General features: G+C 41.2%; 1 protein-coding gene across 1 annotated transcript; it reads right to left on the reverse strand.

Annotated features, from left to right (window-relative positions):
• Positions 1 to 1080: 1080 nt before the first annotated feature.
• FGF23 (fibroblast growth factor 23) lies at positions 1081 to 5118 on the reverse strand. Its single transcript, XM_063445382.1, has 3 exons — positions 4846 to 5118; positions 2674 to 2777; positions 1081 to 2260 (listed from the first exon to the last, which is right to left on the reverse strand). Exons 1-3 carry the CDS (start codon positions 5066 to 5068, stop codon positions 1838 to 1840), a joined length of 750 nt encoding a protein of 249 aa, XP_063301452.1. The 5' UTR covers positions 5069 to 5118; the 3' UTR covers positions 1081 to 1837.
• Between the last annotated feature and the right edge of the window lie 11325 nt (positions 5119 to 16443).

The following is a 16443-nucleotide window of genomic DNA, read 5'->3' on the forward strand; positions in this document are numbered from 1 at the left end:
TGCCACTTTACCCCATACCCTTTGAATTTGCAAGAGGTTAAATAATTTACTGCTTGAAACGTACTGGTGAGGACACTTAAATAATAATATATTTGAAAGATATTTCAAGTAGCTGTGAATTTTTGCCTCCATTATGTAATCTCTTTATGATTGATATGACATCAAAGACTGTTCAATATTGACATGTTAGTAAGGGCCACTTACTGAGGTAATTGGCAGGAATTCAACGTGAATTTAAAATCTGAAGTCAAAATGGCTGAATTAAAAACATAGCTTCTTCCAATTCAGCTATCTTGGCCTACAATCATAAATTCAGTTTGAATTTCAGACAATTCACAATACAGTGATTATCCCTGTGTAAGGTATTACCAGAAATAGGAGCTCCACAATTATGTTACTAAATATTCCTCAAATGTCCTTTGCATCATACACTCTATATCTAAGTTTGACTTTATGCATAATTCTAGTGTAAGAACTAAATTTACATAACAAATACACCTTTAACCTCCCACCAAACTCATATAAAAATGATAATTCTCAGAAAATACATTGTCATTTAAAACACACTTCTTTAGACATGAGTTTGAATCGATAATTTCAATATCTTGTCAATGTCGTAAAATAATGCTCAAGAGAACCTGCGAAAAAGATAATTATTGATATACACACACACACACACACACATATCTCCATATATGTGTATATAAATAATATTTTTATATACATACAAAGGGAGTCAAAAGTCAGTAAGCAATTTTCCAAACCACCTATTATTTACTGAATAAACTGTTTAATGGCAGGTAATAAATCGAATAATCTACCATTAAAAAAAACTCGAGGTGTATGGGCCATTCCTGACTATAACTCACCATTTATCTAAATAACCATAAAGCTCACTATATATATATACATATATATATATATATATATATATATATATATATATGTGTGTGTATACTGCTTCATATTATTCTTAATTTGTGCAAAGAACATTACTATTTCTATCCCAATTCTACATATATATATATAATAATAAAGTTAAATATTAAATAAATTAACTATATTTTTGGAACACGCTGGTTTCTCTTTCACAAAGAAGTGCACATTTCAAAATAATCATATTACCTTACAAAAAAATTAGGAGTCTCCTAAATTTAGGCCTTTAGAAAAACCATGTTACGTTTACGCAAGAGGTCATGGATGAGCAAGAATTGCTTTAACTTTAAACCTGGTCATGCAAAAGTGATTCGAAATGTTTTGACAATTTAAAAAGGCATAGATCATTCACTGGTCCTTACAGGACAGTGCAGTGGGTCAGGGCTACTTTAAATACACAAATATATCAAAATTGACCTTGGTGAGTGGTTGTATATTGACAACTGTAACGTTAGGGCTGTAGTCCCTGAAAAGGTTTGGATCGTTCTGTGAGTGTTATTTTAAATAAAATTATGAGTATATAATTTATGTAAATCTTAATTTTTGAAGAAACTGTGGGTATTATGCAGAAAAAGTGTTGCATTTTCTAATAAAAAATTTTTTTTTCCTTATGTTAGGCCAAATATTGCTTATTGCACCTTTCTTTCATTATATTTTGTTCTGTTGATTTTTTTTGTTCACAAGTTTTTCGCTTTCAATGTATAAAAAAGACGTACAAAAGTGCACCTTTCCTTTTTTTTTTACATAACAAATTGTGCATATGCACAAAACTAGTGCAAAAGTGAAAACAAATGCAACGCTTTCTATACATAAACACCTATGTGTCAACTACAGTATCTAACAGAATTCTAAAAGGTTACACTTGCAACCCTTTAAGTGGAATCATACGTGGCATTATTCTTTAGGAAAAAAACTCGCGAGGATGTTGTTTTCTGAACGTAATTATGCGGAAAGGGTCATCTGGATCTTCTTTTTCATTATGGTTACGTCTGATTGGTTCCTGAGGAGCTGAAGACAAGACTTCTTGGACATTTTTTGGTGGTGAAGCATTGATATTTTTCTTTACAGTCCTTACAATATTTTCTGGATCTTCAGCACTCCTGGTATGTCTTCTGATGGGTTCTGGAGTGATAAATTTTGTAATAGGGATCTGGTTCTCCATTGACAGGAACTGGGAGTAAGGAGGTACATCCATACCAGGACGGAAGACATGTTTTGGCCTTTTAAGGCTGATCAGAAAGTTGTGTTTAGGAGAGTGATAGACATCATGCCTGTTCTCCAGAGTCTCATGTTTAAATACGCAGTCATCATAGCTAAAGAAATGCTGGATGAGACAAGAAAAACACACTTGTTAATTTGCTGACACCCTTTAAGAAATACATTTGGTGATTAGTATGAAACTTATGTGGACTTTAAACCTATACAATAATATCAAAAAGTTATTTTGTAACAAAAACGCCAGTAGAGATCAGAACAACTGCTGCAAGAGGATTCCAATATATATATTTGCATTCCATCGAAGAAATGTTTATGTGACGGAAGTTTGAAGAATTACTGATTAAATACTTGTCTATTGCTGGCAACTGTCCATGGTACTAACATTCAATTAGTGTGATTTTCAACAGCTAAACTAAGGGTGGGTAAAAAGTATATCCCCCGCTTTTGTAGTTTTAGAACAGTTTGGATCTACCTTGTGTCCACTTCTATAAGGTGGTGATTGATTCATAAAATACTTACTGAACCAAAAACATTTCCATTTTGGTCCATGCACAAGTAACGTCCGCTCTTGACGCCCGTGATGACCACCTTTCCTGCTGACTCAGATTTGATCATTAGTGCAGCTGCAAAGATATAAAATAAATTAAGTTGTTATTTACAAAGTCTTTATTCAAGTGCATGAATTAATAGTTTTCCTATTCTACAAAATAAAAATTCAGAATCCAATGTTATTAAATACTTTTCCGATTGTACTCAACAACAGTAACTAGAAAGGAATAATAATGCATGCAGTGTTCCCAAGGTCAGGAGACCTCAGTATATAATATAATGTGTCCCCCAAGCAACGACACACAACATTTACTTTCCTGGTCATACAAATGTGTTAGGTTAACTAACAATAATAACACAGTAAATGTGCTTAAGAGGAGTTAGTTAGTCTAGAGTCAATTATAAGACTGCAAAAAGGATAAAAATCATTGCCAAGTACAAGAGGAGGCACTTGCTCCCTTTAACTTGCAACCCAGATCAGGATTTTCACATTGCCAAATCACAAGAGAGAAGATGATTGCTCATATGGCATTGACATCTATAACAAGGCAACCTTAGACACCCCGGATGTGGTGGACTGCATTTCTCCTGATGCTTTGCCAGCATTATGGCTATAACTGCACTATGGAAGATGTGGTCCACAACATCTGGAGTGCCAAATGTTGCCTACTACTGCTCTGTATTTTGAGCTTACACTTCTACTGCAATTGAACTATTATGGATCAAAGTACAAAGGTCTGCGAATCCCCTAATATTAGAACAAAAGAAGAATATTACTCTAATATAACATTAGATAGTGAGGTATATTCTAGTAATAATAATAATTGTAGCTGCTAATACATGCACCGTAAGGGGCTGCTCCCTTGGAATCCCCTCCAAATGAAAAAAATACACAAATTGTGAACTATCCCACATGATAATATATATCATTAAAAATCATTTTATTATTATTATTTCCAAAGTTGAATTGCACTGTGCCGTCTTACAATGCCATCAGTGGTTTACTATAAGGAGGTATAGATGTATAAGTTGCACTCATTTTATAGCTGGCTTTGACAAAAGTAAATCAGCATCTAATCACTCAAGTCACAATACAGGGATTCTATCACCTTACCATTGGAATTATTTGTGTTACAACAAAAAATTGAACTGGTTAATTTTTTTTTCCACTTTCATAACGGTTCCAAAAAAAAACCAACATTGAGTTTTAATGAACATACCAAAACAGTATGTTTGAGAATGTTAGATTATTGAATAGTTTTAATAAAAGCAACACCTGAATGCAGCAAATTCTAAGCAGAATGCCACCATCCATAGCTCAAGGATGGGAACTGAAATATAATCCAATTCCTGTTATTTTTTTTAACATCTTGTACTTCAATGTCAATACATTTTAAGTGCCACTTGAAACACAATTATAACACAACCACTGTATGTCAAAGCAGGACGTTGTGAAGACTGGTGGATAAAATGAGAAAACATTGCTTTACTGAAAGAGCAGTAGATACACAGAATAGCCTTCCAGTAGAAGCAGTGATGATCAATTCAGTATATTTTAAACAGTTTAATTTGTGCAAAGGGTACACTTAAGTAAAAAAAAAAAAAAAGTTAATTAAAAGTTCTATTAGTTAGTTTAGATGGCTTAATTTGCTTATATCTGGCCTCACACTCTTTAATATGCATTGTACATCTGTGATATGGGTACTATAAAATGTAATCTGTGAATTCAATACACAGTGTGTTTAAATAGTGTCCAGCATTCTCTAGGTTACCTGATACATAAATAATCCGCATATAATACTTTATATAGGCGTATGTGCAATTAAATGATGAAGGTTGCAAAATATATACCATTACACCATTAATTAACAGCTTGATAAAACCTCTACTTAAATGTATTCATAGCTGTGTTTTTATGTAAGGGAATATTACGAAACATTTCTCATAGTTAGGGTTGACCATATTTAATTTTTAACTATTGATGCATATAAAAAATATAAATTAGCATGGTTTATAAAATAAAGTGAAATGCGGATCCTTTAAAAACATATTTAGGGGGTGGTATGCTAGCCCTACTTATTAAACTCCCATGGTGATAGGCACCCGATATTAGACCCATAAATGATGAATATTCATACTTACTGTAAATGGTCTGATGTGGGGATCCATCAACATGCCCATCATGATTGATTTGCAGGTGGAAGCTGTTCCATTCTGTAGCTGTGTACAGGTGCATTAGTCTGTCTGGGTTACCCCAGCCTGCGTTGATTACTGGAGAGGAGTTTGGAAAGGCTATTGTCACCTCAATGCTGGTGAGTGCATAGAGCAACAGGGCTAGGCTGCTCCACTGGCTCATCCTGAACATGCCTCTCTCTTTGTATGGATGCTGCTGAAACGTGACACTTTTCTGTCAGCTCAATGCCAGGTCTGAGACTCAGTAACTTTTTTTGCACTATTTATAAAGGCTAACAGTGCAGTGACATCACACAGGAAAAAGTTCTTGTGAACATCCTTTTCTGTTGTAACAGCAGAAATTTAAGAGAGCCCTCAGACATAAAATACCCAAGAAAGGGAATTCACGTGGATGCCATGGGAAAAAAAGATCTCTAAGGCAAATAAAAAAAAAAACAAAAAAAACATGTAGACAACATATATTGAGAAAAAAATGACCTCTTGCAAAATGCTGTACGTGCTTTTGGAAACTGTAACCTTTGGCCATCTAATTACTATTGTTTAAATATTGTCTTACTTTTATCCAGTCTTGATTTTTTTATTGTGCTTTAATACTTATTTAGAATTATTACGCATTTTTGTGAGTGTACGCTAAGGTACAATTTACTTTTTAGAATTGCTTTCCATATTCAAGTGCTATTATTCCAGATGCTTGTAAAACAGTTTATAGTGAGATACAATACCTGGAAAGTATACTTGGTCATATGAAAAAAAAATCTCTCATGTCACTGACATACACATCGTTCTCTAAAATCTCTGTGTGATCTTCTTTATGATGTTTTGTTTCGACATGAAAAATCAAAAAGTTAGAACCAAAAATCATTAGTTAGAAAGTGAATACGAAGGTAACTGAATATTGGAAAACATTCTTAACCCCTTAAGGACCAAACTTCTGGAATAAAATGGAATCATGACGTGTCACACACGTCATGTGTCCTTAACCCCTTAAGGACCAAACTTCTGGAATAAAATGGAATCATGACATGTCACACACGTCATGTGTCCTTAAGGGGTTAAGGGGTTAAAAACATAATTTAACACAAATGAATAGATTAGGAATATTGTGCAAGCTGGATTGATAATTAATGGGTGGAATTGGATGCTGAATTACTCCACCCTGGCACTGACAAGTAGAGGTTTTCCCTCCAAACCCCATACTCAAGCACTTGTTAACACCTCAGCATGGTTTAAATATTTACTCTCCAGGGATATTCTATTCCTTCAAGGTGACTCTTTTCCAAAACCGCAGTTGTGCCTTCTGAGCCCTGTTAAGAAGTCAGATCTCCAACTATTAACAGTTGCACATCTACTCTTTTTATGGGGGAGTGTAGCAAAGAGTCCATTTTATGAGCTAAGTTCAAATACTGGAAAGGAGACCCCCATGATATACTGTCTAAAATTAATGCTTCTTTTAGTTGAAGACTATAGTTGGAATAGTCAATGAGGGTAATGGTTATCTTCCTAATGGATGACCATGCAACACTGCTTTGGCAGAGTATTATTATTATTTGAATTTCTTTTCCCAAATGGAAAAAAGTTTAAGGCTCATCTTTGTTGACCGACTTTTGACAAAAGTATGAATCCCAGGAGTCTTCAATGATGGATTGACAAAGGTTTGACCCTCTGTCACAGAATCCCATATAATTCCTGTTTACTTATGAGAAACCTTCAAAATGCTATAAACAAATCTTCGTATTGCAATTTATGATGTTCTACTTAACAATATGATGAATAAATTCTATGAGTATATATCTATTTACTCTGTAAGGATCAAATTTTGTAATCTACCTTGCACTTTTAAAGGATCAGTCTAAGTCGTCTGGCTTGAGTTATAAAAATGCAATGGCCATTTTGACTGATGTCGCATCGCCTTCATCTATTTTGTTGCCATCTTACCTGTGCACTGCTAAGAATTTGCATTCGTATCATGAGCCATATAAATACTTTTTCAACCAGTGTCATTTCATATAAGACTAAAAGCCACATCCTTCTGTACCATCTGGCTAATTGCATCAATTATTTTGCATGGTCTATAAAATCATGGCTGCCTCGGTGCTCGGCTGTTCCAGAGCTAATATTTGTGTGTACATTATATGTTGCTGAATTACGGACTATTGACAACATGTATTGTATTACTGACTCTGACTCTGTGTTCCTGACTTTGCTTCTGCCGCCTCCCTTTGATACCTCACTGTTTTCCTTTGCGCTTCTGCTTAGTGTCTTGGACTCTGTTCCCATCTTCAGATTCGTCAAACAATATATCTTTGTGCACAATTGTGTTACAGGGCTCCTAGAATAAAGATATGCCTTCATTATCTGACAGTAGTAGGCTGTCTTTTCTTCCTCCTCTATTACATTGTGTCCTTCATTATTGCACATTGGTCAACTGTTACTTCTAAACAGGAGACAGATTTGGGAGAGGTTTTTGGAGGAGGAGGACTGATGAGACATGTTAAGGTTACCATCCTAAAGTAATCTCACCATAGTAACGTCACAGCTTGTATTTGTACCACATGCCCCCTACTACTCCATACTACTCCTTGACCTGCTTTAGAAGATGTTCTGAGGGGGCACCTCAAATGGTGGGACTGCCCTTTCATGGATGGATTTTGACATAGAATAACAATATGACTATTATATATATTGTCCTCACTCTCTGTCACATCTGTGTGAAATTGACATCCCTTCATGTTTAGGAGATTCACCTTGAGGGAGCTTGTGCTAGAAGACCACTTCTTCCCTAACTTATGACTGGATACCTATGTTCCTTCAAGTGTAGATACTGGGACAGTAAATGTGTAGACCTATTTTTTTTCTCATACCATCTGTTGGTATTGCCTGCATATGAATTTATCCAAAACATGAGTGTATCCCATTTTCAATGTTTTCCAACGGACATTTACTTCAAAACAAAATTGCAGCATGTATTTTCAAAGAGGGAAACAGAAACCAAATACTAGCAGTTAGAAGGTTCATTAAAACACCTTGTTTTCAATTTAAAGTAGAAATTAAAAAAGTTTTCTCTGGATGAATCTAGTTTGACTTGAACTGTCAATCTGTTTTTTTTGCTTGTTAAAGGACCACTCTAGGCACCCAGACCACTTCAGCTTAATGAAGTGGTCTGGGTGCCAGGTCCCTCTAGGATTAACCCTTTTTTTAATAAACATAGCAGTTTCAGAAAAAATGCTATGTTTATACTGAGGGTTAATCCAGCCTCCAGAGCCTCTAGTGGCTGTCTCATTGACAGCCGCTAGAGGCGCTTGCGTGCTTCTCACTGTGAAAATCACAGTGAGAAGACGCCAGCGTCCATAGGAAAGCATTGATAATGCTTTCCTATGAGACCGGCTGAATGCGCGCGCGGCTCCCGTCGCGAGGCAGAAGGAGAGGAGGAGGAAAGCTCCCCGCCCGGCGCTGGAGAAAGAGGTAAGTTTAACCCCTTCCTCTCTCCAGAGCCCGGCGGGAGGGGGACCCTGAGGGTGGGGGCACCCTCAGGGCACTATAGTGCCAGGAAAACAAGTATGTTTTCCTGGCACTACTGTGGTCCTTTAATGACTTGCAAGCCAAATTAATTTCAAAAATACTTATTGAGGGAACTTATCCATAATAAGGATGTAGTGCCAATGGTATTACTTGATCAAAATTGAAATAGCGGACAAATGACTAATGTCGCCTAGAGCACTTCTTTAGATTTTCTAAAAAGTCTATTCCGCACACTCAAAATATTATTATAAAAGGTGTCTAATTACCTAAAACAAAATTGCCCACAAACTCACTTTTAGTATGATACATACATAAAGTAAAGCAGCTGTTAACTTGGATATATACTTATTGGAACTAGTTCCATAGGAGGTCTACATACAGCTGGTAATTCAGTTGACTACAAAACAACTTTGTGAATACTGTTTTAATGTTTCTAATTTCTAAATGTCTAAGAGAACTTGTAACTTTAACTGACTGTTACTCCAGACATTGCTTTGAATGTGTGTTGCCATACATAACCATTAATAGTCACCCTAGGAGAATCCAACCATCCATTAGGTCATCATTCTGGTAGAATTAATAACAGTTCAGGTACTTTGGGATAACAGACATAGCAGCTGTATTAGGGCAAAAGCAGCAGCATTTCGACCATACCGTGTCTTTATAGAGCCCCATTCTGGTAGAAGCAAGTATTCCCCAAATCATATGGTGACTGTAATGGGAAATGTTTATGTCAGTATGTGAATGTCTTGACATTGGGGGTAGGAGCACTTTATAGTTCTCTTTTATATGGATATATTGCAATGGTTCCAAACCCAAACCCAAACCTAAGGGCATTCTAGAGCTCTAGATATTGTCAGTATCCCAATAGGAATCATACTCTGTAAGTGGTTCTTTAGTTGGGAAAAAATATATTATATAATGAAGATTTAGGTTCAAATGCCTAATTTGCCTTAATGAAAGATAGTGAAGATGCTGAAGAAGACATTTCAAGATTTTGGAAAGTACTTAATAAATACCTTATTTTACAATATACATGTAAAATGCACCACATCTGATCTAATCTAGATAGAATGTCTCAGAAAAAAAAGCTCACTCAGCTAGGCAGTTTGCCAAAGCCCTTTGTAAACTTTTGACAAGCATTATTATTATTTCGTTGTGTCAGTAAAAAATAACTTTTTTTTTAATGTGGCAATAATGGCGGATAGACGATTAGGGTGTAATTAAAAATGGCATTTTAACTGTTGTTTAAATGTTGATTTCCCAACTTTAAATCATTGTATATACTGTTTTTAAGTGTTATATTTCTCCTGAAACACTGTAACAGTAATTAAAAAGGCATTTGGAGACAAATCGTCACTATAGATGAAACTCTAACCTCTGATGGACATATTGCAGCAATTTAACTATACATCATGCTGTGTAATTCCTATGTACTTTCTCTATTTACTCCTGTATTTTTTGCTTATCATACAATGAGAAAGCCACATGTGTTAAAGGGAACCTATAGTCACATTTTTGAGACTATAGGTTCCCTTCTGTCCACCCCCTTTTGGAAGAGTTAAAGTGAAACAATGATTGCTTACCTCGTTTACAGTGCCGAGATCACTCTGCTGCAGCCGGCCTGCTCCCCTATGTCTGCTGCTGATGTTTTCTGTGATTTCCTTCAAACCAGTTAATGTTTCTCAAAGAGAAGCAATGGATTAGAATTAGGCATCCAAGGCCAGTCACTGCACTCCTCCAATCAAATGTAATATCATATATTTGCTTCCAGGAACGATTATTATTGTTATTATTTATATAGCGCCAACAAATTCCGCAACGCTTTACAGTGGGTGGACGAACAGACATGTAGTTGTAGCCAGACAAGCTGTACACACAGGAACATAGGAGTTGAGGGCTCTGCTCAATGAGCTTACATGCTGGAGGGAGTGGGGTAAAGTGACACAAAAGGTAAGGATAGTATTAAACTAATAACAGTTGCAATGGAGGAATCAGTTGGGAGCTATTAAAGGGACACTATAGTCACCTGAATAACTTTAGCTTAATGAAGCAGTTTTGGTGTATAGAACATGCCCCTGCATCCTCACTGCTCAATCCTCTGCCATTTAGGAGTTAAATCCCTTTGTTTATGAACCCTAGTCACACCCCCTGCATGTGACTTGCACAGCCTTCCATAAACACTTCCTGTAAACAGAGCCCTATTTAGGCTTTCGTTATTGCAAGTTCTGTTTAGTTAAGATTTTCTTATCCCCTGCTATGTTAATAGCTTGCTAGACCCTACAAGAGTCTCCTGTATTCAATTTAGAGATTGAGATACAATTATTTAAGGTAAATTACATCTGTTTGAAAGTGAAACAGTTTTTTTTTTTCATGCAGGCTCTGTCAATCATAGCCAGGGGAGGTGTGGCTAGGGCTGCATAAACAGAAACAACGTGATTTAACTCCTAAATGACAGTGAATTGAGCAGTGAAATTGCAGGGGAATGATCTATACACTAAAACGGCTTTATTTAGCTAAAGTAATTTAGGTGACTATAGTGTTCCTTTAACAGTTTAATTGATACGCTTTTATGAAGAAGTGGGTTTTTAATGATTTTTTTGAAGGAGTGGAGACTGGGTGAGCATCTAACGGAGGAGGGAAGTGAGTTCCACAGGAACGGTGCAGCCCTCGAGAATTCTTGAAGGTGAGCATCAGAGGTGGGAGTACAGACAGAAGGGCCTAGATGGGATGTGGCAAACCTAGCCACTGTGGAACTATAATCTGGGAAGGTTGTCTGGAGGCTGTATTATGTGCCATGTATATTTGCTGTGTATGTGTTATGTTAGGGCGATTCGCATGCTGGCAGCCGTAAGCTACCAGCATACAAAGACTTCGTTCGACGAACAGCGGTGACTTAAGCCGTTCGCCGAACGAATAAGGGCTCCCCTGATAGACCACACACTTAGGGTCGTGTGGCAATTGTTAACCGATTGCAACAATGTTGCAATCGGTAATTATAGACTATTCTGGGTGGCCGTCGTTCGACTACCGACCATGCGGCGGTCGGCCATCTTGGATTCGTCTATTTGGCAGCGGTGCTTGGTCGTCGAGTGCCTGGAACCAAAAACGGCTACTCGATGATGCGAGCACCGCTGCACTTCCAAGCCATTCGGGAGCCCGGTTTTTCGGTAGAATCGTTCCCCTGGATATGTTCGACAGATTGAGGGGAACTTCTATGTAAAGTTATATTTGTGCGGCGTTCGGTCAATTCCGCCGGGATCTGAGCGGTATTCTCACGAAAGGTGCGCTCAGACCCCAGCTACCTGCCGAACGTTCGGTCATTTAAATCTACCGAATAAAATGTGAAAACCGTATTTTAATATAGATTGTCAGTTCTGCTGCACGAGGGGATAATCCACTTAATCGTCCATTTTAGTGGGTGTATCCTTCTCGTGCAGCACAGCCTGTTGGGAAAGTTACAATGTATGATGGGAGAAATCCCCTGGATTTACTGTCTGGAAACCCCTTGCATGGGGAACTGTATAAATATGCCAGCTGTGAATAAAACGAGTTAGTTGACTCCCAGACTGTGTTTCGTCCGGTTATTGGGAGGATTTGGGGATTTGTCTTACCCTTCAGCGCTGACTGTGGATGTACTCGTGGAACCAGCGGAGATTGTGGTCTTTAATACCGGCCCTCCGCTACAATTGGTGGCAAGCGACGGGATCCGACCTTACAGCCGAAAGAGCGCAATTCGTGCAAATCGTAACTGCTGAAGGAGGAAAAGGGAATGGCAAGCAGAACCCAACGAAAGAACCGACTACCGAAGTGAATGGAGACGGATTATTCTAAATTAAAGAAACAGACACTAAAAGATCTACTGGAAGCCAGGGGTAAAGTAGCCAGCAGCAAACCTAAGGCTGTACTAATTGCCGAGCTAATGGAGGGAGACCAAGCCCGCAGCGCTACACCCCCAGTAGTCATGGAAGAAACGCTCTATGAGAGAGAAATGAGGACCAGGCTGGCATTTTTACCACAGCCTATATCAGCGGACATGATGAACCTAGTAATGGCGAATGTGCAGGAGTACGTGATGGCACACAGCCCACAGTATGCAACCCCTCGGACCGGGACCACGACCGAGTCATCACACAGCCAGGTACCACCCAAAGTTCCTTATCAAGCATTTAAAGTATTTTGCGAGGAGAAGGAGGAAATCGATGGGTTTTTACAAGATTTTGAGAGGCTGTGTGATTTACATGACTTGGCACGACCCACATGGGTCCCCCTGCTGGCAAGCAGACTAGCAGGGCGGGCAGCCGATGCATACCGCGCTGTACCCAGCGAGGACAGCAAGGACTATGAGAAAGTAAAACGAGCGATACTAGACCGGTACGCCATCACCCCAGAAGCCTACCGGCGAAAATTTAGAGACCTAAAGAAACCAGAGAAAGACTCACATGCCGAGTGGGCACACAAGTTAGACCAAGCATCCAAAGGGTGGATACAAGCGAGCCAAGCCACGACCATGGAAGGATTGCGGCAGTTACTACTGCTGGAGCAATTTTTTGATGGACTAGCTCCAATGACCCAAGAATGGGTAAGAGACAGGAAACCTCTCACCCTAACCGAGGCGGCACAATTGGCCGACCAGCATTTTGACGCAAGGAGACATCAGGTAACCCTCTCCAAGGGCTACCCACGACCCACGGGGTCACCCAGCACTCCCATTACCCCAAGTCCCACTACAACCCCTTTTCGCACGGCCCCAGGGAATGTACCACCGGCTTCCCGGTACAACGGCCGTGCCAATATCCAGTGCCACTCTTGCAAACAGTGGGGGCATATAGCCCGGGAATGCACCCAAAACCGGGGCAGACCCACCTGGAACCAAGCCCGACCAAACCCAGCCCCAAGGGCTGCAGCCCACTATTATCAGCGGGAACCAGCGGCCCAAGAACTGTGGAGTGTACAACCGGAGGAACCACTAGGAGTATTACATGAGGTGATGTCGGTCAGAGCTACTGACAACAGACAACATCATCGGCAGCTGGTAACGCTGGAGGGGAAAGAGTTACAGGGGCTTCGCGATTCCGGAGCCACCCTCACTTTGATTGCACCCCACCTAGTTTCCGGGACCGCTCACACTGGGGGATCAGTGGCCGTGAGGGTAGCAGGGGGAGCAGTGTACCGTTTGCCCACTGCTAAAGTACATTTGAATTGGGGTGTGGGGGAGGGAGTTGTAGAAGTAGGTCTCATGCAAAACCTACCTGCGGATGTGGTACTGGGGAATGACCTAGGACAGATGACCTCTGCTTTTGTTCCCCAAGCTCCCTACCAAGAGGCACAACCAGTCACCACCCGGCAACAAGCCCGCACCACGGCTCCACCTACACACTCTGAGGCTCAGGTAAGAGACCAAGACCCTCACCCGATACGTATGTCCTGGGATACCCCAGCTAAGTTTGAAGCCGAGGTAAAAGCAGATCCCACATTACAGGTGTATAGGGACAGGGTACGCAATGACCAAGCGGGGACAGAGGGGGAGCGGTATACGTGGGAAAAAGGGCTACTATATCGCATTGCAGAACGAGGAGTGGGGGGGTCCGCCACAGTGTCTACCAAACAGTTAGTGGTTCCCCAAAAGTACCGGCCCGAGCTACTTAAGATTGCGCACGATATACCCTTATCCGGACATCTAGGGGTGACTCGCACCCGATATAGATTGACACATGCATTTTTCTGGCCAGGGATTTCTAAAGATGTGAGACACTACTGCACGTCCTGTGATATATGTCAGCGAGTAGGCAAAAGAGGTGACCGCCACAAAGCGAAATTATGTCCCCTCCCGATCATTTCCGAACCGTTCAGTAGAGTGGCCGTAGACATAGTGGGGCCACTATCCAAACCCAGTCCCTCCGGTAAAAAGTATATCTTGACGGTAGTGGACTATGCCACCCGATACCCCGAGACCGTAGCTATCTCAAATATCCATGCCGAGACAGTAGCCGAGGCATTGATGAAAATATTCTCCCGGGTAGGGTTTCCCCAAGAAATAATATCTGATAGGGGCACCCAATTCACCGCCGAGGTCACTCAGCAACTATGGAAAATATGTGGCATTAAGCCCATAATAAATTCCGCATACCATCCCCAGTCCAATGGTTTATGCGAAAGATTTAATGGTACGTTAAAGCAAATGCTCCGTACGTTTGGGGAGGCACACCGAGACTGGGAACGTTTTCTACCCCATTTACTTTTCGCCTATAGAGAGGTACCCCAAGAGTCCACCGGATTTTCCCCGTTTGAATTGTTATTCGGGAGGAGGGTGCGGGGACCATTAGATCTCATTAGAGAGCATTGGGAGGGAGAGAGTAGCCCAGATGGAACCCCTATCGTATCCTACGTGCTGGAGTTCAGGGACCGTCTGGAGGCGCTGACTCAGGAGGTGCGCACCAACCTTCAGGCGGCCCAGCAACGCCAGCGCCGTTGGTACGATAAGGGAGCCAGGGACCGCAGCTTTCAGGTGGGACAGAAGGTTTTGATTTTAAAACCTGTCCGCACAGACAAGCTGCAGGCCATCTGGCAAGGCCCATACCAGGTGGTGGAACAGAAGTGTGACACCACCTACGTGATTGGCCCCTGCTCAGGGGTAGGGAAGAGACGCATGCTCCATGTGAACATGCTCAAACCCTACCATGAGAGGATAGAGGACGTGGCGGCGATATGCGCCTCAGCCTCGGAGGATCAGGAGAATTTACCCCTACCCGACCTATTGGAACCGGAGGAGCAGACCGAGCCCTCCAAGGGGGTTCAGCTGGGGGAGCGGCTAAGCCCACAGGAGCTTGCCCAGGTACAAGAGTTGATCGTAGCGAAAGGAGCTACCTTCTCCAATTTACCAGGGTACACTCAGCTGGCCACCCACCGAGTTGAAACCCCAGGACAGCTACCCATGCGGCAGACTCCGTACCGCGTTCCTGAAGCCGTCAGGGCTCACATGGAAAAGGAAATAGCGGAAATGTTACAGCTAGGGGTGATCGAGCATTCAGATAGCCCCTGGGCATCGCCGGTAGTGTTGGTACCCAAAAAGGACGGCACGACACGTTTCTGTGTCGACTACCGGAGGCTAAATGACAAAACGGTGTCTGATGCCTACCCGATGCCCCGGATAGACGAGCTGCTGGATAAGATGGCACGGGGTCAGTATCTCACTACCATAGATCTATGCAAAGGATACTGGCAGATTCCACTAGCCGAGGATGCCATCCCTAAGTCGGCGTTTGTCACCCCGTTTGGCTTGTATCAATTTAGGGTCATGCCATTCGGGATGAAAAACGCTCCGGCAACCTTCCAGCGGATGGTAGATCGGCTACTGGATGGATTCCAGGAATACGCCTGTGCCTATTTAGACGATATAGCTATATTCAGTCAGACCTGGGCCGAACATCTACAACACATAGGGGCCATACTCGATCGCATTGGAGAGGCAGGATTGACGCTGAAACCCAGTAAATGCCATATAGGGATGGCAGAGGTGCAGTACTTGGGCCACAGGGTGGGAAGCGGGCGACAGAAACCCGAACCTGCTAAAGTAGAAGCGGTAGCTAAATGGCCAACCCCTAGAACGAAAACCCAGGTGTTAGCATTTCTAGGTACCGCCGGGTACTATAGGAAGTTTGTACCCAATTATAGCGCCCTGGCCAAACCCCTGACTGACTTGACCCGTAAAAATCTTCCTCGACAGGTTATCTGGGCCCCAGAGTGTGACCAGGCCTTCCAACAACTAAAAACGGCACTAATCAATGCTCCAGTACTGAATGCTCCTGATCCAACTAAACGATTTCTTGTCCACACAGACGCTTCAATGTTTGGATTGGGGGCAGTGCTGAGCCAAGTTGGACCTGATGGCGGAGAACACCCCGTAGCATACTTGAGCCGAAAGCTATTACCACGCGAAGTAAGCTACGCCGCCATTGAGAAGGAGTGCCTGGCCGTGGTGTGGGCCCTTAAGAAATTACAGCCCTATTTGTACGGACAACCTTTCTC

The sequence above is a fragment of the Pelobates fuscus genome, chromosome 3 (assembly GCF_036172605.1).
Source record: "Pelobates fuscus isolate aPelFus1 chromosome 3, aPelFus1.pri, whole genome shotgun sequence".
Lineage (NCBI taxonomy): Eukaryota > Metazoa > Chordata > Amphibia > Anura > Pelobatidae > Pelobates > Pelobates fuscus.

Excerpts from the sequence above, each read along its gene's own strand:
- FGF23 (XM_063445382.1), bottom strand. The coding sequence starts at position 5,068 with ATGTTCAGGATGAGCCAGTGGAGCAGCCTAGCCCTGTTGCTCTATGCA. Across the intron at positions 2,778-4,845 it reads CCCACATCAGACCATTTACA|CTGCACTAATGATCAAATCT; the intron begins GTAAGTATGAAT and ends ATATCTTTGCAG. Across the intron at positions 2,261-2,673 it reads ATGGAAATGTTTTTGGTTCA|CATTTCTTTAGCTATGATGA; the intron begins GTAAGTATTTTA and ends TGTCTCATCCAG.